This window comes from Chamaea fasciata, unplaced genomic scaffold, assembly GCF_029207755.1.
Source record: "Chamaea fasciata isolate MVZ Bird 193981 ecotype frontalis unplaced genomic scaffold, bChaFas1.0.hap1 SCAF_6, whole genome shotgun sequence".
NCBI lineage: Eukaryota > Metazoa > Chordata > Aves > Passeriformes > Sylviidae > Chamaea > Chamaea fasciata.
In genome coordinates, this window is record NW_027094091.1 from 48396500 (window position 1) to 48419677 (window position 23178).

Genomic DNA, 23178 nt, shown 5'->3' on the forward strand with positions numbered 1-23178 from the left:
TAATCTAATGTCTGTGACCACCTGAGGAATACAGTTTGACTTCAGCATACAGCCCAAAGAAGAGGAAAGACTCAATCTCCCTATGTGGAAAGAAAGATACATGCCTACAGTAATGACTCAGTGAAAACTTTGGAACCAACAGAACCGAATCTGTCATATTTTAAGGAGAACATGTATAAGTTCTCTCTTCCTCTCTACACAAGAAACACTTAAAAGTCAGGGAAAAATCTCTACTTTTGTCAAGAACTTCCTTAGGTGTTTAGCAGGAAATTACTACCAGAAGTTACATATAAAGAAGAACTTTGACCAGACAGAAAACTAGATCCTGAAAATAACACAGAAAGACATTTTTATCCTCTTTGGGTTTAAAAAATTAATAAAAGTGGAGGCTCCAATACACAATTAAAAACACTGCATGTTTAATCAAGCATAGAAAATGCATGAGGTATTTTTGGAACTGCAAAATGTCGCTGGCTTCTGGACTAAATACATTTATGAAAAAAGAGATTAAAAAGTAGTTATGCAGTTAGTAGTCTTTTAACAAGAATTAACAAAGGTAGCAAAATAAAATCTGTACTTTTCAAGTACCTTTCCTCTTGAAGTATTTGGAAGCAGTCAAAGCAAGCATAAGTATTTAATTGATAAACACAGTGCAAAGGAAAAGCTGAAGATTACCTTCAGACCCTCAGGAACTAGAGTCTTAACCCCAGCATACAGTTTGCAACTTATGCCATAGGAAAGCCAATGAGAAGCACTATTTATACCCTCCTCTTAAGAGAGCTGCCGGCACACCTGCAACTACTTGATGGAACAAGCTCTGAGCAGAAAGTAACAGCAGCTGCTTCCTATTGTATAGGCTGGAATTAAGTTAAATTTACCAGCTATACCAGGTGAGAGACAGCTTCACCTCGTTAATTACAGGTACTATTTAACTGGTCTAGAGATAAAGGCATTCTTCTAAGAAGTCACACGTGGGACCTGAATCTGGGCTTTCCAATTCAACACTTGTTTGCAAAGAAATCAATAGAACACAGAAGGATTATTAGCTGAAAAGGAATGTTTTCTTCATGTTACCTGTTATTCCCTTCTCAGTAGAAAATTTACATGTTCAAAATTCACAAATGAACCTCTATAGAAATGCAACAGCTATCCAGTTCCATGTGCAAAATTTTATATCATCTGGATCTCCATTTCAAAAGCAGTAACAGGTAGGAGTTCAGTTAAAAACAACAACAACAAAAAACACCTACTGAAAAGCAGAATTAATTCCACATGACGAGAAACAATACAGGCCACAGCAGAGACAATACAAACCTCCTTTGGAAAGGGAAAACATTATTACTTTAGCTACTGTTCAGCTAGTTAACCCATGCTACTGGCAATGATCAGAGCATGATTATGCTGTAATATTGCACATATCCATTTCCTACTTTTCTGTGTCAACAAAAGACCATCATAGCACCTTGGTGAAACATCCTTCTGCACTGATGTATTATTTGTCCTGAGCCCTTACACATTTTACATGTGTCCTACCTTAAACAACTGCAATATAGGTGCCCTCACTTTTCTTTCTTTGCTGAAGAAAATTGAAAAGAGAAAGCACTTGCCCTTTCTTGAGCAACTACTTCACTCAACACCCAAGCAGGAAGGTAACTTAGTTCATACAGTTTAAATAGAAGTGAACTACTAAACAAGTTTTCCCTCCAAATATGAGATACGGAAACCAAAGGGAATCCACAAGTAATTAGCAAGTACTGTATCGCCCTCTGCAGTCAATGGATAAGTTCTGCAAAATGAACCTGGGCATATTCCTTGCAAAGATCAATTTAAAAACCTCTACAAGTAGAAACTCAGCAGAACTAGCTTTTTTTAAAATGATAATACCTTACTTGTTGGAATCATAGGAACACAATGCAGAAACTTTTTGGTTCCTGATATAAATGCTCCACCTGTTAAAGATGTAGAAAAGTATGTTCTGCTGCTCCTTCACAATAGGTCAGCTTCCTCAATGATACTTCTAGTATTTACTCTCTTGGAATGTGACAGAAGTTTGTCACAGCTATTTCGTAACTTCTTCTGGTTGCTTCTAATAAATATCCAAAATAAAGCACACTTTTTAAAAGGTACATTAGCTGATCCATCAACGACAGAGAAATATATTTTACAGTTCAGGTATTGCACTATTTTATTTGACACAACTTATAACTTTAACAGGGCATTTGGCTGAGATTTTTACAGCACTGTACTAGTTTCACCCTGGCTGGATACCAGGTGCCCCCCAAAGTCGATTTTCTATCATTCCCTCTTTTGAACTGGAGAGGGTAGAAAAAACACAACAGGTCAAGATAAGAGCAGGAAGATCACTCACCTATTACGGCCACGGGCAAAACAGACTTGGAGAAATAGACCGAACCCTTTACCAAGGAAATCAGGGTTGGATAATGGGAAATAACACCAAATCTTTAAACAATGTAGTGTTTGAATACTGTTGAAAACGAAAGCAAACTCACATTATGGCCACCTTAATTCTTAACTTTAGTGTCTCCTTAATTTTTCACTTTCTCGACCTGTGACAGGACTCGAGGAAACAGCATGAACCTGAGTGAGGGGAGGTTTAGGTCAGATATCAAGAAAAGGTTTTCCTCCGAGAGGGTGGTTGGACACCGGAACAAGCTCCCCAGGGAAGTGATCACAGCACCAACTCTGAGTTCATAAAACATTTGTACACTGCCCTGGGGCACCTGGTGTTACTCTTGGGGTGTCCTGTGCAGGGCCACGAGTTGGACTAAGTGATCCTCATGGGTCACTTCCACCTCAGCAGATTCTGTAATTCTCTTATTAACACTAATTGTGCTGCATGAAAAAAACTGCTTTCCATCCAAGCATTCCAACTTAACTTATAACCACTTGGGGTTTTTTTCCCCTTGGATCCATGAATAGTGTCCTTTTAAGCAAATGGCAGATTTTACAGTATTTTTCTTCTCTTAAAAGAAAAACCTTTGCACAGGATGAACAGCATATCACCACTAAAACACACACACAAGCAATGAAGGCAAATCAACAACCTTTTAAAACAAGATTAAACTTTTGATGACCCACTCTCTTGCTCTCAGCAGACGGCTGAAAGACACGTACCACAAACGTTCAAGGGAAAGTATTGACAGCGTTTCACGGTTTCACAGGAGAGGACTGGTGTGGCTTGGAAGGGACATTAGACATCACCTACTTTTCACCTGATGCCATGAGCAGGGACGTCATTCACTAGCCCAGGTTGCTCAGGACCCCGTACAGACCAGCCCCGACCACCTTCCTTTCGCCATCACCCCTGAGTCCCGCTGAAAGTAACACAGAAGTGCTCAGAAGCCGCCCTGGCATGGGGAGTGGCAGCTGGGGCGGGTCACTGGGGCTGCCCTCCCTCCCCGCGGCCGCGTTCCCCCGGCGACGCCCCGCCCGCCGCCGCCGTTGCTGCTGAGGGGCCGCGCGGTGTCCCCGGGCCGGGCCGGGCCGGACCGGGCCCGCAGCGAGCCCCCGCCCCAGGGAAGGGCAGGAGCGAGCCCGCCCGTGGCCCGGACACAGCCCCCACGCCGCTCTCCCTCCCCAGCGGGAGACCCTCTGAGACCCTCATCAGCCCCAGGCGTCGGAACCGGGACCGGCTCCCTGGGAAGACCGGGAGATAAGACGAGGGTCTGAGCAGGCACGACGACTGAGGAGAAGCATCTCTGAGCCGCACCAGGAGCCCCACCGAGCACAGGGCCAAAGGGGAAGTGTCGGCCAGACCCGTGCAGCAGGACAAGCACGGTGTGGGTCACAGAGCCCAGTTCAACACCTCGGCCACCCACGGCCAGCAGCGCAAGCCGCTGACCAGCTGCAGGTGCCACGACCAAACATCGGCCGGAGACGCGCCGGGACGAGGCTCCCGAGGCACCGGGGGCAAGGCACAGCATGGATGATCAGTCACCAGAATTAGACTCTTCACAGGAACCAGAAAGTGCAGAGCCACAGGATGCCCGTGAACGTGGCCCTTACCAGCCACACGAACCGGGTTATGGTCTTGACCAGCCCAGATACAACCCATATGAGGATGAGATTCCCGATCCCCAAACTCGGATGCTGGCAATCAAGAATGCAAAAGCCTATTTACTGAAGACCAGCACGAAATCTGGCCTGAACTTGTAAGTCTGAAAAAGGATCACAATCAAATAGGGTAGGAAGTATGAGTGGAGAGAAAGGTAAAAGGACAAAGGGAGGTACATACGGAATGGGATAATGTTACACATGCAATATGTCATCACTAGTGATATTTGCATGTGTCCAGCATCTTTCAGAGCCAAAATTCCTAAGGGAATTTTATAGGGAGTTCAAAAAGAAATCATTATGATAGAGAGTAAGTTTAAATTCAGATTCAGCTCATAGATAGATGGGTTATATACTAAAAATGGAAGATGGGAATGCTCTTAAGTATAATCAGACTAGTTTTAACTCTGATTTGCCTTAACGTTCCATGATCCCCTTTCTTCTAACTATTCCAATGATTTCTCCAAAGATACAGATGATTAGCCTTTACTTTTTTTACTAAAATCATATTATTCTAAGACTTTTGTATAGTAAGCCAACAATATTTACATTTCTATTACAGATATGATCATTTTGCTAATATACTAACAAAGATCCTGGATGAACAGCCCACAAATACAGTAGACATAATTGAGAATATCAGCAAGGATGTGAAGTGGGCTCAGTTTCGGAAAAAAATGGACACTCTTCGAGATGAACCTCTGATTCCTCCAACATTTGAAGCTGCAGAAAACTGTAAAGCTTTGTTCATCCAGGAAGGTGGAGAAGAAGAACATGAAGGAGTAGAAGAAGAGATGGTGAGTTATTATAGGAGTGAAACAGGTACCAAATGTACCAGGGAAGGGGTGGGCGGATGGTGAGAAGGGAAAGGAGAAAGGGAGGAAGTTACGGTCTCTTCTGTGGTGCTGCCTCTCGTGACCATACAAATAATTGCAGTCACAGCTCCATGTACCCTCTTCACAGATGAGGTCCTCCTGTGTCTAGTTCCGAAATAAAAAAAAAAAAAAAAAAAAAAAAAAAAAAAAAAAAAAAAAAAAAAAAAAACAACAAAAAAAAAAACCACCCATCTGGTAACTTAGTTGAGATTTTTTTTTTTCTTGTAGTAAATCTAATATTCTGACCCTTTCTAATCAGGGATGTTCGAGAGGTGATAAACAGAAAGTAAGGTTTACAATGTCTCCCGTATGCCAGTTCAGCACGGAATATTGCGTCCAAGTTTATTTTCTTTATATAAAAGGGATGTTTCCTTACTGAAGTGACCATAATTCTTGATGCCAGTTAGACAATATTGTGCACAGCTGCTACTGTAAAATAGCAGAGTGCAGAATTTTGTGATTCTTCCAGCTCCTGGTGTGGTTCCAGTCTGTCCTTCTCCAACTGAAACAAAATATAGTTTTAATGAAGAACTAATACAATTGAAAAGCCACTTCTTAAAACAGGATTTTTCATTATTCAGTTGCTTATATGCAGAAGCATTTTTACCCAAGGAAAAATGAGAATTCTTATAATGAGAAATATAAGAATATAAATGAGAATTATAATAGCCAAGGGGAATCATTCAACAAGATGTTGATTTTCATATGAAGTTAACCAGTATATATTCAACTGAATTACCATTGCAGTGTACAAATACAAACCACAGAAGAGACAGTCCTTCATCTTTTCCATAGCTTGCTGTATATCTTACATTAAGAGTATAAGATGCTGAAAATGGAAAAAAAAAATAGGGTATTTCAGAAAGGAATTCTGAATTTTTCATACTCCTGTCAATCTTGCTTTGATATAAGAAATCTGTCACATCCAAAGGAATCCCATATGAAACTGGCCCTGATTCTTCCAAACTCCCTACCCTATCACATCCAACTTCTGATAACTCTGTCTGTGTTATATGATCACCTAACCCCCATTAAATGAGATGGGTGGTAGAGCAATGGGAAATAATTAATTATTGGCCTAGTTCTGCTTCACTGAAGCCAAATGGAGTCTTAAAATGGACTTTGATGAGAGCAGGGGGCAATAATTTAAAAACTGCAGGGAGCTGTATGCCAAGCAACATTCACCCCAGAGAAATGTTGCTGGTCCACTGCCTAAGTACAAAAAATCTGTATTATCTACAATACAAGGCAAGAGAGTGTCACTGTTTGCAGGCATCAAGGCCTCTTAGGTGACATGCCCTAGCACTGAATCCCTTGTAGATCTTGTGTAAGAATGCTGACTTATTTTGCAGTAATTAGGAGTCTGAATTTTGAAATCCTGTGTTCTAAGAGCTGGAGTTCATCTGTGTTCTCTTCTTTACCACTAAAAGACTTTTAATTTTTCTGAATGAAAGTAAAAAGAATAGTGAATGAATGTCTGCAAAGCACTTTGAGATAATGAGTGGCATGAGAGGAAAATGAAGTATAATGTTCAGTAGATAACATGTTCAATTTTTAAAATTGATAATTATCCTATTCTTTAGCTCTAACTCTGAATCTTCTTTTCTAGGGACAGCCTGCTCTACCAAATGTGATGGAAGCAGCCTTTTATTTTGAACAGGCTGGAATTGGCCTGAACAAAGATGAATCCTATTACATATTCCTTGCCCTTAAAAACCTAATTCGTGTTCAGCCAATCCAGACCTGTCGCTTCTGGGGCAAAATTTTGGGCCTGGAAATGAACTATATTATAGCTGAAGTGCAGTTACGGGAAGGGGAAGAGGAGGAAGAAACAGGAGAGGAAGGAGAGGGAACTACTGCGGAAGGAGAGAAAGAAACGGGTGAGGCTGGAGAAGAAGATGAAGAAAAAGCAGCTGAACCACCAAAGTCCACCTATAAACCCCCACCTCCGATCCCAAAAGAACCAAATGGGACTGGCACTAATAAATATGTCTACTTTGTCTGTAATGGGCCAGGCAAACCCTGGGTGAAGTTGCCTCCAGTGACACCAGCCCAGATTGTCTGTGCCAGGAAAATCAAGAAGTTCTTCACAGGTTGGTTGGACGCTCCTGTTGTGAGCTTTCCTCCTTTTCCTGGAAATGAGGCCAATTACCTGCGTGCACAGATAGCTCGAATCTCAGCAGGAACCCACGTCTCTCCCACTGGATTTTACCAATTTGCAGATGAGGAAGAAGAAGAAGAAGAAAGAGGAGCAGATACATATGAGGAAAACCCCGAGTTTGAGCCTCCTCCTGTGGCTAAAATGGTGGAGTCCCTCGCCACGTGGGCACACCATGTCAAGGGCATTCTAAAGCAGGTGTGTGCCAGCATAGCTCACATGGACCTTGGATACCACTCACACTGAGTGCTTGTAGGGTTACAGAATGTGAATGACACTCCTCACCTGCACATGCAAACTGTTCACAGAAATGTTATTGGATTGAAAGATGTTTATATAGAAAACACATTTTTATATTGTATATAATATCAAAATATGTTACACATAAAGCATGTATTTTATATGGTATATAATATGTAAATATCTTGCATGTATTTACATATACCATCTGTTTGTATGTATGTATGTATATATATATATATATATATATATATATATATTTATTTATACACATATGTGTGTGTGCATATGTGTATGAGTGTGTGTGTGTATGTGTGTGTATTTAGGAACCCTCTAGGTTTAGTACTTTTTCCAGTGATGTGTTCTTGAGATTGAAACCTGTCTTTAAATAACAGTATGGAGCTATGCCCTGATGGATAACAATAATTTCCTTCAATCTTCTGTATTAGGTTTTTTGCTTTGAGATCCTTATTTGACAAAAATGTTTAAAATTCTCTTTTCTTGGGTAGGATGCTGAAAAGCAGATAGCTTATGGTTATATGTTAAATGGAGGTTACTTGGTGTTTTCTTCTGGTTAATTTTTTGTTTTATACTTCCTGCAGTAAAACATTCAAATGAAAAACCTTAAAAACATGTTCTATCAGACTAGTGCTAGAAAGAGGCATTACTAGTTTGGTTTTCATTGCTGCATGGTTTGATGCCAGCCTACCAATTCAAGAATGCAAGTGGTAAAATAACAGCAAATGATAGGAAATAAGGTCTAAACTTACTACCAGCAAAACAATAATTGTAAAAAATAAAACTTTATATGCATTAGAATCTTAAGATTCTGTTATGTTTCTCTGACTGGTAGCCAAATAACAAGACAGATTTTAAAAAGAAGGCATAAGTCCATAGTTTACAGTAACTGGTAATCTAGCAAGGATATAAATGAAACTGGCCAGGAACTGAAGAATACAAAATGACAAAAAGCCGATGACAGAGATACAAGGTTATTCTCAAACATTAAGCAGGAATGAATGAGGGAAGGAATGAGGGGAGCCTTCTGCCAAGAGGATAGAATACTCTGTTAACAGTATACCAGTTTTGGAATGTGTATTTTTCTTCTCCCCGTCCCTTAACCGTGTGTCCGTCTGAGCCAATTGTTTTAACTAGTTTTAGCTTGCATTCTTTCAATGATTACATTTATTACTTATTTAAAGTATTTATTACTTTTCCACATCAATTATAGGGTCGCTGTGTTTGGATTAATCCTGCTCAAAAATCAGAGGAAAATGAAGAAGATGATGAAGAGGAGGAAGAGGAGGAGGGGGAAGAGCAACAGGAAGAAAGAGGACCACCCCTTCTTACTCTAATCTCTGAAGATGAAGGTATTCGTCATGGAATATGAAGTTTTTGATAGAGAGTCACTAGGAATGTTGTTGTTTAGCAGTAAATATTTGAAGTTCTAGAACTCTGACTTCTTGGAGCAATGTACTTTGTCTACATTGTTTGAAATCAGTGCCTACACTTGCTGTTTCTGACTTCTGGCTCTTTCTGTCGTGCAACTTAATATAAACCTTGTTTGAATTCTGTGCAAGTCTTGTAGCTTAGTCTTAAATATTTTGTAGAGGCTCATCAAGTCCACTTATTCATAGACAGTGTATTTGGCTGTCTCCAGGCATGAAGGACATCCCTGCTTGGACAACTCACGCTTCTACAAACCTGATCCCAGAATATTCTGTTGCAATCCTGCAGTCTAACCGATGGCCTGGAGCTTATGCCTTTGCATCTGGCGGGTGAGAGTCCACCTGACACGGTTACAACACTGACTGTAGTGCTACACACAGGTGCCTCTCTAATGCAGGCAGAGTTACTTCATTATTAATTCATTGACTGAATTCTAACTATTCCAGAGAATGATGGAGAAGGCCACTTAAATGTGCACAGCAACAGTAAATATGTATTTAAGACTGACAACAAATAATCAATGGAAAGGCTGGTTTAAAGTTAATGGATATAAACACCATGTTAGTATCTAAACACAGTTCCTGATTTAAGACATATTCTTGTGTCTGTGGGACTTTTTACAAGACCAGCTACATTCTGTGGTTCTAATGTTCGTTTGTTTCCACTACACGTGGTTATTACCTCCATGTATATTTCCACTACACACTCATTCCACCAAACTGTGCTGTAGTACAGTGCAGTGACACTTCATCATTCTAAGTAGAAGATGTATTAATAACCATTGGAGTATTTAAAAAGAGGTGCCATGTTTAAAAATCTTCTGCCATAGGATACCTGCACCACAGTGACTTCTTGCACAGCAGAGTAAGGATGCTGAGAGTGTCTCTGCTAATGTTTTGTCAGGGGATGAATGTGTGATCTTTCACTTCTCTTCCTCAGGAAATTTGAGAACATCTACTTTGGCTGGGGTCACAAATACAGTCCAGAAAGCTACACTCCTGAACTGCCCCCGCCAGCAGAAGCAGAATTCCCCAGTGGGCCAGAAATCGCTGAGACAGTAGACCCCACTGTGGAAGAGGAAATGGCTTTCAAGATTGCACAGGAAGAAGCCTTAGCCGAAGCTGAGGAAGAGGAAGATGAGGAAGGGGAGGATGATTAAAAATGGAAGAAAACAGATTGTTTTAAAAGTTTGAACAAAAACAGCATTTTCATAACGTAGTCATTTATTTGCTGATCTCAAAAGAAATGCATTTGGGGCGTGCCCTTTTTTTTTATTATTTCTGTAGGCTTTTTTTTGCAGCTATCTTCATCTCCTTCCCCACTCCTCAAACCTACCCACACTGGCATGAAGGCTTTTTCTATGCTTGTTTGACTAAGCAAACACAGTCTGCTTCCTGAACTGATACTGCTTTGAACTAAGAACTACCACCTATCAGATGTTCACATTGTCTTTGTAGCCCTCATTTCAATACATATATACATTTTACTTAAATAAATTTTTTTTAATCCCATGATAGTGTCACTTTTATGTGTAAAAGCGTACTATTCAGATTCAGTAGGCAGCTTATTGAGGTACGGGCTGCGTGCACGGCAGTGATACTGCTCATCATTGGCAGTCGGGGGCTGCACCTCCAATCCCGTACTCAGTTTTGGGCCCCTCACTGCAGGAGACATGGAGATGCTCGAGCGCATCCAGAGAAGGGCAGTGGAGCTGGGAAAGGGTCTGGAGCACAAGTGCTGTGAGTAGTGGCTGAGGGAGCTGGGGGTGTTTAGCCTGGAGGAAAGGAGGCTCAGAGGAGACCTTATCCCTGCACGACTCCCTGACAGGAGGGTGTAGCCAGGTGGGGGTTGACTTCCCCAGCTACAAGCGACATGACAGCCTCAGGTTGCGCCAGGAGCGGTTCACACGGCATATTAGGAAAAAACCCTCAATGGAAAGGGTTGTCAGCCTTGGAACGGCTGCCCAGGGGAGTGGTGGAGTCACCATCCCTGGCGGTGTTTAAAAGACCTGCAGATGCGGAGTCAGCGTTTGAGTCCCGGACCGCTGCCGCAGGCGGGGGGCCAAGGTGTCGCGGGAGAGCTCGGCGGCTGCCCAGCGCTCTGCTCCTCACCATGCTTCCCTCGCCCGCCCCCCCCCGCCTCCCCGCCGGCTTGTGCGAGTGGTGCGCTCCACGCACGCCGTGCGTCCCTCGCGGGCCAATAGGGAGCGGCTGCGGGCGCAGTTCAAACTGCGGCGGCGGTTGGGGCGGGCGCTCCCTGCTCTCAGCGCACCCGGCGTTCCCGGTCTCCCCGGTTCCGTCCCTTGTCCCCGTTCCGCTCCTCCTGGCCCGGGCGGCATGGCGGACGAGGGCGCCGTCACGGTGTGCGTGCGTGTGCGGCCGCTCATCGCCAGGTGAGCCGCCGTGCCGGCGGCAGGGAGAAGCTCCCTCCGCAGCCCTGGGTGCCGCCGTGCCCCCGCTGCTGGGGCAGGGAGGCGGACGGAGGGATCCGGAGCGAGGGGCTGGCGAGAGCCGGGGGAAGGGGGTCGCGGTAAGGGGCCCGCGTTTTGGGAGCAGAGTCTTCGCTCCATAAAGGTAACACAGTGTCTCTTCTTTTAGAGAAAATGCCTCAGGAGATAAAGTGTCCCTGCACTGGAGAAGTGAGAATAATACTGTTTCCGACGTGAATGGTACCAAAATATTTAGTTACGGTAAGAATGTGAAAGCAATTGCTTTGCTTAGATGCTTACACGGAACTTTGCTACTCTGCTTGAGCGTGTCGACTGTGGTGAATGGCCTGAACTTCTTGAAATGTCCCCCAACCTTCCCAGCTTCGTAATTCCGAAGGAGTGTCATTGGGCACGCGGGGTTTCGGGTGTAGGCAGTACTGGGATGTGCTTTTGAGGTCGGCTTCCTGATGGACGTTGCTTTCTCTGTCCTGGTTCGTGCCGTAGTAGCTTTGGAACGCATTTTTTTGTATCTGAAATCCAGTTACAAATAGACTAAACAAGGGCTAATCCAGAGCATTTAGAGAGAAAGGTATGGGCAAACACAATCCCAAAAGTGACTGGTGTGGATGTTGAATCCTCATAACCAACCGGCTCACTTTGAGTCTTTTCCTACTGATTGACTCTACTTGTTAATGTGATCACAGCCACTACAAACATTTCTCCCAAAATACAGATTCAGTAAAAGCATGCCCCAGGCTAGGAGTTTAACAATTAACCTGTCTTGTTAGGCTTACCATCCTTGTAGATAAATTAGCCAAAACGTTTTAGGAATAAATGGGATGCCTGTTTAACTGTGTTCATCATTCTTAGGGTTTTTTTTAACCTGTCTATCATCTGTGCATTGGGTCTTTCTTGATTTAGTGTTTAATATTTATTTTAAAACAAAATTTTAAAAGCTTGCATTAGTGGTGTTACAATGATATTTATATTTGAATTAACCTACAAATGATTATCCAAATTTACTGGATTTGAAGTCAGCAATACTGAGTGACGGCTTGTTTTGACTTGCAATAGAGTGAATTCACATGCTCTATTTTGTTTGTTTTAAGATCGTGTTTTTCACTCAAGCGACAACACTCAGCAGTTGTATGATGGTGTAGCTGTTCCAATTATACAGTCAGCTGTGCAAGGCTATAATGGTAAGTTTTAAAACTCTGTTTAAATCCTTTTTGTAAAGTATTTCAGAGACAGTTGATAAAACTTAACCATCTTTCTAGGCACAATTTTTGCTTATGGACAGACTGCTTCAGGAAAGACTTACACAATGATGGGGAATGAAGATTCCGTGGGCATTATCCCTAAGGCAATTCAACATGTGTTCAAAATTATTTGTGAGGTGAGCAATTCTATTAAACTGGAGTGACTGAAAGGACTGATAATATTTGTGACAGTTACATGAAAGTTAATTTTAGAATCAAGAGGCTTATGAAGGAAATTAATTTATATTGGACTATATGTTGCAGTTACTTTCCTAGCGTGGTAAAGATGAGTGTTTCAAACAAAAAGCTAATGGCACTCTCTTAGTTGAAATCAAATCAGAACAAAACGGAGGATGTTCCTTCTTAACCTTCTAAGTATGTTAAACTGATTACAAATAAAAACAGGGACTCACTTGATAATGGGGTATATAAGATAATGTGAAGCTTTATGTTTATTCTGCTATTGTAGACTTTTTTTTAGAGAGAAGAATGTGGCACTATTTACTTATTTCAGGCTTACAAAAGAGTTGCTAATTGCTCAATATTAATAAAATTAAGGAGAAAGTGTACATTAAAACAGTGATTTCCAAAACATGATGTACAGAGTGCTTGCTTCTGCCTTGAGGGTTTCAGATAATTGTTAACAGTGAACTGAAGTGAAATGGTCACTGCCCCTTTAAGGAGGTGCAGAGTAGTGTTAGAGGGTTTATAGAAGTAACTATAGACAAGGAGATTTTCCTTGAGTCCATTGAGCAGCCTTTCCTCACCCCAACATTCTCTACCAAGGAGGCAGCGGAAGAGGCAGCAGCAAAGTAAATCCAAGCAAGCAAAGAGAGAGAAGATGAGGTACACAGAGAGGAAAGAGCCTAAGCAGGAGGAAGTTGGTTATGGAAATGGCATTTAAGTAGGAGAACTATTGTCATGCTTCTGTAGGGCAGTTATCTTAATTTTATAACCTCTTATAAGTGGTATACCATTATTGCAGCTGGAAGGAGGTGGGATAGAAAAAAAATATTGGCAGGTGCTAATATACAGAAAGGATGAAGGGAAGAAAATCTGTGGAACAATATCCAAACCTTTATCTCCAGTTTAGGAATACTTGCATTAAAAGATGTCTATCAGTTACTCTGTTTGTTTGTTTGTTTTCTTTCAACATTAGATTCCAGATAGAGAATTCCTGCTAAGGGTTTCTTACATGGAAATCTACAATGAAACAATTACTGATTTGCTTTGTGATAATAGGAAAAAGAAGCCTCTGGGAATTCGTGAGGATGTTAATGTAAGTGGATGTTATATAGAAATTTGTATCTGCTTGGAATAAAGGAAGTTAGGAAAATAGTCTTCAGAAACATCCCAACTTTTCTGGGACAAATTATGTAATTGTGTCGCTAGCATTAGCAGGACACTTGATGTAGTAGAGCAACAGCAGTGACTTTGGGCTTGCTATTGCTAGTTCATCTTTATAAATCTTTATAAAAGTAGACTTAATCCTCAGTTTAAGGATTAATGTTTTCCAGGATGGTCTATTCTATTTAACTTTGACAGTAAAGACTCAAAAATTATTTAGCTAATGATACTTTTACGAACATGATGTTAAGCTCCGTGTGTTACAAGTTTCTAACAGATATAGAGAGTCACTTTAGTATAATCTTCATATCATCTACCAAGTAGATATACTTTTCTTCTGCTGTAATCATAGAATAACCATGAGACTAGACCTATTCAGTAAGATGATCACTATAGAAAAAGAAATCTTTATTAACACCATCTTCAGTTTCTTTCTGTTAAATTTTGTAGAAAATAATAAAAATTGTTGGTTTGGATTTTGGGGTGGTTTTTTTTCCTTTGGTTGCCTTAAATGATCATGGGTTTGGAACACAGGAAGAAGGGAAATTTACCAGTTGTATGACTATGTCTTCATAAGAGTTACTGAGAAATATACTCCTAAATTCCCCGAGGAAATGTTGAGAAGGATATTTCACTCAGTGGTTCAGTTTTCAAGAAACTTTCTAAATCTGTTGTTTGATTCTTGTGCCCTTAGGCCACAATTCTGGTCAAAGTCTAAACTTTACCCATCCCTTGTGTTTGGAGGAAAAAGACCTTCAGCTGTTGAATAAATACCATATAAATTACTGGTAATGTTAACTTTATGTATTGAAGTGTGTTTCAGAGTTCAGTAAAATTTATTACTGTGTTTATTCTGTAGAGGAATACATATGTGGAAGATCTGATAGAAGAAGTTGTGGTTGCTCCAGAACAAGTTATGGAATGGATCAGAAAAGGGGAAAGTAAGTATTTAGACAATGTCAGCTGATAGCTTAAAAAAGTGTTGGTTAATCAGGTATATTTAGACCCATGGGGTATCCCTTTGGGTTTATATTCATGAACTGAAATTTTGCAGAAAGTTTTAAAATTGTGCTTTTAGTTTGATTATCTCCAGTTTATCAGATTATAAGCAGAAGTATTCTAACACCGTTTTCTGACAGGAAATCGCCATTACGGAGAAACAAAAATGAATGAACACAGCAGCCGTTCTCACACGATCTTCAGAATGGTAAAAACTGTTTCACTACTGGGAGCAGTTTTATTGTTTTCAAAGTAACAAAAACTTCATTGCACTTCTTTGCATTTCTAGATCATTGAGAGCAGAGAACGAAGTGACCCTGCGAACACGAACTGTGATGGAGCAGTCATGGTTTCCCACTTGGTAAATGTCTATTTAATACCTTCTTGGAGTACAGATTAACTAAAGAATTAATTTACTGTTACTGGTTGTTTGAGAGACTAATGGTACTTCATAATGCCTTACAAGAATTCTTTGTTGTTAAATCTGACAGATGTTTCTTTAGTATGGAGGGAGACTTCTGTGGCATTATCTAGAGAAGATGTTCCCACCAGAGGGAATTCTACATGACAGTTATTCGTGCTGGACTGGGGAGTGTTATGACCTTGCAAAGGACTATGTCAGAGTGCTCTTGCATTTTGTTAAATACCTCTTCCCTACAATTGTTTCTGACCACTGACAAGTCCAATGAAATAACTTGTAAAACGGGTAACCTTAAGACTTCCCTTATCCTCAAATTTAGTTGTTGTTAGAAGAACATAGGGCCTACATCTGCAATTGCCAAAAGATTCATTTTTTTTCAGAAGTAACCACACTCAGCATCAGTGGATTACTGGTTTATGAAATACCATAAACTGGGAGGAATACCACTGGACATCTCTAGGGAAATGTTAAGGTTTCAGAAACCTTTTCTACAGCCTTTTCTTGATTCCCAGAAAATTATTTGAAACAACTGCAGGAATGGAACCCATGTGAAACTATTTGAGCCTACTAAAATCTGATGAGCACTCTTACTCAGAATTGGCAATAGCATTAAGTTAATCACATGCATTGTGGAAAGAGCTTTCTGTCCTGGCTTCATGTGAAAAAGCTCTGGGGTCTGAATGTAAACACCGCTCATGCAGTACCTCAGCCAACTAATACCTACTTTTTGTGCTTACCATAACTTACAGTATTCACTCTTCCTGCACCACCTCTCTCTGCCCCATCTCAGTACCAACTGACTTTAGAGTAATCATGAGTAACAGCAGTGAGGGGAGAGGGATTTTGGCCCTCTTGGTCTGTTGCTGCTTGGTGGAGTTAGTACAGGATTTTGCTCCTCCGAAGCAAAAATCAACTCAAGTGAGGGGTACTTGCTCAGGCAAATAATTATGGGATGCCATAATGTTCTAGTGGCTTTGAACCAGGTTCAGAGTGGGGCTTTTCCTCTAGTAGTTCCTTTCTTTTCCTTATCTCCACAATGACAGGCAAGGAGAGACAGCCAGCTTAGGACAGGACACAAGATTATCTCACCTAGGCTCTTTCCCATGAAAGATTCCTACAGCTGGAATTAGAAGTTAACCCTTCTGTATTGAGAAACTGTGTTTATCTTTTTGTGATGGAGGGTAGAGGTTGTTCCATTTTGAGTTTGAAACACTATTTGGGGTGGCATAGTAGATTTCATACAAACTTACTCCATGCCCTTATGTACCTTTGAAGGTATTGGTTGTATGCAGTAGCTATGCATTAATTCCAAAAATGACAGATCCCTTGCTTTTTTTTGAAGCTTAACTTTATGAAATTCTTAGTAGAGATTTAGAATTACGAGGACTTAAAGTAAATTTCCTGAGAACTAACCTGTGAAATATTTAATGAATTTGCAGAACTTGGTAGATCTGGCAGGCAGTGAAAGAGCTAGTCAAACAGGATCTGAAGGTGAGTGTTAAATGAGGCTCCACTGACAACAATTTCTGTTAATTAACCCTTATGAGAATCTGTGATAGAAAGGAAATTATTTGATCCATGTGCTATTGTGTTATTTATTGTTTATAAATAAGGCCTTTTCCTCTTGGTAGGACAGGATCTACTCAGGAAAATATTCTAAGTGCTGTGAAGTGCAAACAATTGAGGAGTAATATGCCTTTTCTAAAATTGCAGGCCCAGCAACAGTCCTTCACTGAAATAATAGAATGGAGATGACTCAGTGGAGATGTTCCTGTAATAACAAATTCTCAAGAAGCTTTTTAGGGACTTGTGTGTAAAGGTGAAGAGTGAATAGATGGCTCACTCTTTAGTTCAGAGGACGCTCATCTGTTAACATCACAGCATGAAGCTGCACAAAAGTGCCTTGATCAGAAAAAAGTGATCTGAGAGGGGCATAAGTACTAGTCTCTTTTACAAAGAATGACTAACCTAGAACTTGTATCTAAGACTGGTTTGTTCTATGTGTAAATGTGGGCATTTGCAAAATTTAAAGAGGAAGCAAAATTGTAGTTCTTATGGCCCCAGATACTTGCTATGTAAAGGTTCAGAATGTTTATTTTTGATTACTGTTTTATTTCAATGCATTTTGGCTATCATAAAGGATTGGGTACTGCCTGCACTGTGGCACTTAAACTTTTAACTCTTGGAACATCAATCCCTCTGAGCTAACATAGCACAAAAGCTTGACAGGTTGAAAATGTATCTTAATATTGTTTTAAATTTAAAATAAGAATAAAATATGTGCTACCTAGGTGTTCGACTGAAAGAAGGCTGCAATATAAATCGGAGTTTGTTCATTCTGGGTCAAGTTATCAAAAAGCTTTGTGATGACCCTTCTGGGTAAGCAACTGTTTGTATATCTGTTATAAGATAAGGCACTGCTAAACTAAGAAGTTAAAATCCTTTATTTATAACCTTATCTAGGTAACTGTTTCAAATAACCTATCACCTCTAGAAAATATATTTATTGTGTTTATGCAGAAATCTCAATTTCTTTTTGTTGCTGCTTCTTTTTTATTAGCTTCATAAATTACAGAGACAGCAAGCTGACTCGAATTCTGCAGAATTCCCTTGGAGGAAATGCTAAAACAGTTATTATTTGTACAATTACTCCTGTTTCTTTTGATGAGACACTCAGCACGCTTCAGGTAAAGCTTCTTGCCTCTTCTCCAGCACTAGTCATTATAGACAGGTTTGGGGGTGGAAAATGTAATCTGCTGGATCTTAATGACTTGGATCTTCTGAAGGGCCTCTGTAAACTCAGGACTTGAATTTTTTTTTGTACACAGCATCTTTTCCCAGTCATCTTGTGTTAGGTTGTCTATCTAGAGCTTTTTGGAAGTTGGAACAAAGCTACTTTTCTCACTTTGCAGGCAGGAGATAACCACTCTTATCACATTTGCCTTTTTCAAACATAGAGGAATTTTTGCTAGCACAAGATGTTAGGCACTACAGGAATTGAACTGTTAATGAACAGTATATATTTTTTAGGTAGGACTGTCTTCCTTTTTGATGCTCTTTTGAGCTTTTTATTAAATGAAAAAGAACTTGGGATACTCTTACTTAAATGTTATGCTTCACATTTTAGGTATTAACATAAAGCAAGGAAAACTTAACCTTTTCAAAACTTAGAATACGTTAAAAATAAGCTAATTCAAATATTTGTATTCTATTATATCCTGCTCTTTATCTAATAAATTCTCCCTTTAATTCTGTTGGGAAATACGGGACAAAATAAGTCTTTTTTAGATATTTGTTCTTCAACTATTGTCCATGAAAGACTCTTCTTTCAGTTTGCCAATACAGCCAAAGGAATGAAGAATACACCAAAAGTCAATGAAGTACTTGATGATGATGCCCTCCTGAAGAGATACCGCAAAGAAATTCTGGATTTGAAGAAGCAGCTGGAGGAAGTATGTAATAAACTCAAATCAATCAATCCTTAGTACTGATAGCTATTTGGAGACCACCTCTTTTAAACCAAAAGCAGTTAAATTTGGAGGGGTGGGTGAAATCTTTAAAGTGGTATCTGCCGTTTTTATTGGAAGAATAGAAATTGAATAGGTGATGAATAGCCTAGAACAACTAATGATAGTCAAAATCTCTCTGTGCAAGCTAAGGCTGAACGAGATCAACTGACAGAATTGTTAATTGGTTACACCTAATCAGTAGGTTAATATAATTAAGAAATAGAAATTTGTGATGCCTCATAGCACACTTTAACTGATCAAAAGAAACAGTTCATATAATTAATTAATCCAAGAAGTGATTGAATGTCTGTTAAAGATCCCAACTTCGTATTTCCTCCCTTACTGATGTCTAACTTCAGTTTGAGTTGCAGGAAGTTGCAGCTGCATGAATATCACTGGCAAAACTTAGATTATGTGTAGGTGGAACTTGCATTTAGAAAATGAACAATAGTAACTTCTCACCAAACAGTGTAGCCTCTGTCTTTCCTTCTCTGAAACTCACATTAAATCAAAGAATGCACATTTTTTATTTCAAATTATAAATATCCTTAGAGAAAATTTTTAGAAAAATTATTTCTTATTTTTATTGATAATGAACTTGCAACATTAACTTGGGAGTGTGTTTCCTATCTTCTGTGATAGCATTTGAAAGAATGCTTCTTTTTTTATACCTAGAAAAATCTGAGGCTGTATTGTTTCTGGGAATTTCGACGACTTTTAAATACTAAGTCTGCAGTCAAATTGTAGATGAAATTGTCAGTTTCATTATTAAGGATTAAAGGTTTCTCTTCCAGACTTAAAAGAATACATGTGTGTTGTTGTTTTTAAGTATCAGTAATTGTGTATCTTCTGTAGGAGTGGTTTCTGCTCTTAAAATGTCAGCTTGATTAATATTCTCTTTATGGAAGGTGTCTTCAAAAACTCAGATTCATGCAATGGAAAAGGACCAATTGGCCCAGCTGTTGGAAGAAAAAAATTCCCTTCAAAAAGTACAGGAGGACAGAATACGAAACTTAACTGAGATGCTGGTGACTTCTGCTTCCTTTGCCTCAAAACAGAATGTTAGAGTAAGCACCTGTTCCAGATCTTACCTGATAACTCTGAAATACTTTGCAAAAGGTAACATTAAATACAGAAGTTTATACTGATAATGAAAAGTAAGTATGATGGGCAATTTTCACCTTTTTTTCATATTTTTAAAGGGCTAACTTAATTAAATTAACTTCTGACTCTCAATTCAATGTTGCCTAGTGGTGAGCAGACTGCAGGGACATTTTGCTTTCCAACTAATTTTGAGGAAACTGCAAAATGCTGTCTAGTTAACTGCTGATACAGGTACAGATACGGAACCAGCCTGAGGCAACATTCACTCTCCTACCTAGTGGTTTGGTTTTATCAATTTTTCTGTAAATACTTCTTTAAAGGCTAAGAGAAGAAGAAGAGTTACTTGGGCTCCTGGAAAAATAAACCAAGCAAATGTGAGCTTTTTTGAAGACTTCGAAAATGCAATGTCGACTGAAACAAAAAAAATTAAGTTGTCTCTGCCAGCAGTACCAGATGTGGAGGACTGTAAGTAACTAGATGGTCTTTGAGGTCCTTTCCAACCCAGACCATTCAATGGTCTATTTCATTTTCTATGAAATTCCTGATAAATAACTTTGCAAGCATTGCATTACATTTCCCAAAGGGAATAAGTAGTTAATTTGTGCTATGAAAGGATCAAGACTTCAAGTGTCCTTGAACACACTTTTCAATGAAAAGTGCTTCTACCATCCCAACTTCCCTGGATATTGAGCTATTAATTTCCTAAAACCAAAGGGGAGAGCTGTGAGGTAAATGGCAGGGTCTATGAACACTTTCCATGTGGCCTACCCACATCCCCTAGTTTTTTGGGGAAGAGTTCTTTAACACAGACTATCCGTTTCAACCCATGTTCTCTCCATAAAAAATGGAGAGGGCGTGTGTGTAAAATCACCAAATCCTCAACAAGAATAGGATGTCATTACTCAAAGATCAGACTGAGACACAGAAATTAAAGGATTCCTAAGAGGAATGAACTGAAAATTGAAAAAGAAATTTTCTAAGAAAATTGAACTGAAGACAAGGGGACAATTTAGCAGCACTGTTGCTGAATTACATCTTACATCCTTATTATCTTTCCTGTCAAACATATTTGCTTGTAAGTGGATTGTTCTGGGCTTTTTTTTTTTTTCCTGTATGAGGCTGGGGTGCTTTTTTTCCTTAAATCTTGCAGGTTGCTGTTGAGTGATTCTTTCCTTGGCACTCAAACTTCTAGTCTGTAGTTAAGTAGATATTCCAGATTTGGTTTAGACACTCACTTGTGATAAGATGGTCAACATAAGTACAGGTACTGGACTTCAGTGGTGTTCCCTTTCATAACAGAAAATCATGGCAGTTAGAAGTCTTACTCAGTGTGCTGTGATTTTGGCATTGAATGATTGTTTCCAATGTGGTAAAATTATTTTATGAGAAAATTCTTGATGCTCAGTTTAAAATCTACTGGTACTTTTGTTAATACACCTTTCTTTTCAGCTACCTTAGAGAATTCTGAGTATGACAACCCTTGCCTGATGGTTCCTGATCAAACTTCAGAAGCAGAATGGATTGCTGGTCCTAACATGAATTGGGTAACATCATAATCTGTTTTGACTTTCTGATGTGCATATGCATAACATGCTTTTCAGTGAGATCAGCCTTACTCTTCTGTAGAACACCAGTATTCAGTGTCTGTAGAATATTGAATGTGGTTAGAAAGTCTCTTGGACATCTCTGTGAAGAGATGTTCTGCGCTTCTGTGAGTTTGTAGCAAATGATTCAGTCAGCTTTGGTCTTTAAACAGGACTAGCTGTGAAAAGGGAAGCAGCAAGGAATATAATACTCAACTTGCTTGATCTTGTAGATCGGCTAACTGACAGTGTTTATTTTTCTAGACCCAGAAAGACTTTGAAGAATCTGTGCAACTCTGTGAAGCATTAGCACTAGAAAAGGTAGATTTGTTCTGATTTTTCTAGAAATAAGGCTGACATTGCAGCAACAGCTTCTGAAGTTTCTTTTGCCGCTTCTTTAGGATATTGCTGTAAACGAGGTCAATGTCCTGCAAGCTAACTTCAACGACCTAGTGTTGGAAAATGAGCAGCTGAAATCAGAAATAAATGAAATGAAAGAGAGACTGAAGGAAAAAACAGAAATAGATGAATTTGAAGCACTGGAAAAGCAAACACAAAAAGATCATGAGGTAAGGTGCATTGAGATAGAGAGACTGAATTCTCTATGCTCAAATGCTTTCTAAAGTTTATTCAGTGTACCTAGCCTTGAACGTTGATTCACAAACAGATGGTGTTATAAGCAACATTCAGCAACAGAATGAATGAACGCAGGATTTAAAGTGGATTTACTTGGGGTGTAGAATTCAGACAAATTTTGTGAGAGATTCATAATGAAGCCTGGTTAAACAGGTATTTATGTGAATATGTATCTATATGTTATTTTTATTAATGTGTGATTTGAATTTCACTCTAGACTTCTGTGAGGCAGTTGTTTTGCTGCTTAAATACCTTTTAGAACTGTTTTGAAGTTAAAATATGGTTGCTAAACCTATTTCCCATACTTCTTGTGCAAAATGTCTTACATTCCAAGATAGCTCATTTTGGTAATCCATGGACTACATGAGCATTAGCTTTTAACATATTATTTGATTTAATCATGAGATTATTTTAAAATAATAGTAATAGTAAAATCACAACATTGTAGTTTGTGCCAGGAAGTCACAAAAATGTGAAGTTATCTACTGTATAACTTAAAATATAGGAAAGGCTTACTTTCAGTTCTCTTCACCTCTTTGTGTGTTGATGTTGTTCCTTGTTTGTCCAAATGTTTATGCTCTGATTCTGTAGTCTAAAATCCTTACCACTTATTAGGTTCTACCTGCCTCAAGGCTAGACTGTGAAATAAGTTATGGCAAAAAACCCCACTCCAAACTAAAACAGTAACTTGAGGTATTGAGACATGGATGTATTATTCCATTTCTTTCCTGGTACCTTTGCTGGACGTTACTTGTGCACATTAGTCTGTGTAATATCTTCTGATCATGACACTAATGTTAAAGTTTGTTACATCCTTTTGCATTTTTATTTCAGGTTACAATTTAACAATGTCACTGCTTATTTGCATTGTGTTCCCTACAATGATTTGTGGATCTTAAAGAAAATGGCTTCATAAAATATTACCATTTAGCTTGTATTTAAGATTCTTTTTAGAAGACCCTTTGTATACTAGACTGAATGTGCTATCTTCTTTAGCTAATGTTTAACAAATTGTAAGTTACAGTTTTCCTTGCAAAGTTTTCGGGTATCTAATAACAGATGTTATGTCTAAAGTAGTTTCCACTGCAAGAATTGC

At 39.4% G+C, this 23178-nt stretch overlaps 2 protein-coding genes and 1 long non-coding RNA gene across 5 annotated transcripts in view; 2 read left to right on the top strand and 1 right to left on the bottom strand.

Moving 5' to 3' along the window:
• Positions 1-722, bottom strand: part of LOC136291327 (uncharacterized) — a 75126-nt gene extending 74404 nt beyond the window's left edge. Inside the window, exon 1 of one of the 2 annotated variants that reach the window (XR_010721494.1) lies at positions 676-722. This is a non-coding gene — a long non-coding RNA (uncharacterized lncRNA). The remainder of the gene's footprint in view (positions 1-675) is intronic. The other variant, XR_010721495.1, reaches the window with a different exon arrangement.
• Positions 723-3706: 2984 nt separating this feature from the next.
• Positions 3707-10301, top strand: LOC136290668 (radial spoke head protein 6 homolog A-like). Its single transcript, XM_066185007.1, has 6 exons — positions 3707-4172; positions 4637-4871; positions 6559-7305; positions 8579-8717; positions 9008-9125; positions 9736-10301. Exons 1-6 carry the CDS (start codon positions 3943-3945, stop codon positions 9953-9955), a joined length of 1689 nt encoding a protein of 562 aa, XP_066041104.1. The 5' UTR covers positions 3707-3942; the 3' UTR covers positions 9956-10301.
• Positions 10302-11021: 720 nt separating this feature from the next.
• The window catches only part of CENPE (centromere protein E), a 37260-nt gene continuing 25103 nt past the window's right edge, over positions 11022-23178 (top strand). For both annotated transcript variants that reach the window (XM_066186293.1, XM_066186294.1), the window contains exons 1-17: positions 11022-11188; positions 11394-11485; positions 12334-12423; positions 12502-12620; positions 13643-13762; positions 14690-14771; positions 14970-15037; positions 15119-15190; positions 16690-16741; positions 17542-17629; positions 17811-17937; positions 18583-18702; positions 19668-19826; positions 20184-20328; positions 21313-21407; positions 21711-21767; positions 21848-22015. In XM_066186293.1, the coding sequence (XP_066042390.1) occupies positions 11133-11188; positions 11394-11485; positions 12334-12423; positions 12502-12620; positions 13643-13762; positions 14690-14771; positions 14970-15037; positions 15119-15190; positions 16690-16741; positions 17542-17629; positions 17811-17937; positions 18583-18702; positions 19668-19826; positions 20184-20328; positions 21313-21407; positions 21711-21767; positions 21848-22015 (1710 nt within the window). In that variant the 5' untranslated portion in view covers positions 11022-11132. The remainder of the gene's footprint in view (positions 11189-11393; positions 11486-12333; positions 12424-12501; positions 12621-13642; positions 13763-14689; positions 14772-14969; positions 15038-15118; positions 15191-16689; positions 16742-17541; positions 17630-17810; positions 17938-18582; positions 18703-19667; positions 19827-20183; positions 20329-21312; positions 21408-21710; positions 21768-21847; positions 22016-23178) is intronic.

Excerpts from the sequence above, each read along its gene's own strand:
- LOC136290668 (XM_066185007.1), top strand. The coding sequence starts at position 3,943 with ATGGATGATCAGTCACCAGAATTAGACTCTTCACAGGAACCAGAAAGT. Across the intron at positions 4,872-6,558 it reads AAGGAGTAGAAGAAGAGATG|GGACAGCCTGCTCTACCAAA; the intron begins GTGAGTTATTAT and ends CTTCTTTTCTAG. Across the intron at positions 7,306-8,578 it reads TCAAGGGCATTCTAAAGCAG|GGTCGCTGTGTTTGGATTAA; the intron begins GTGTGTGCCAGC and ends CATCAATTATAG.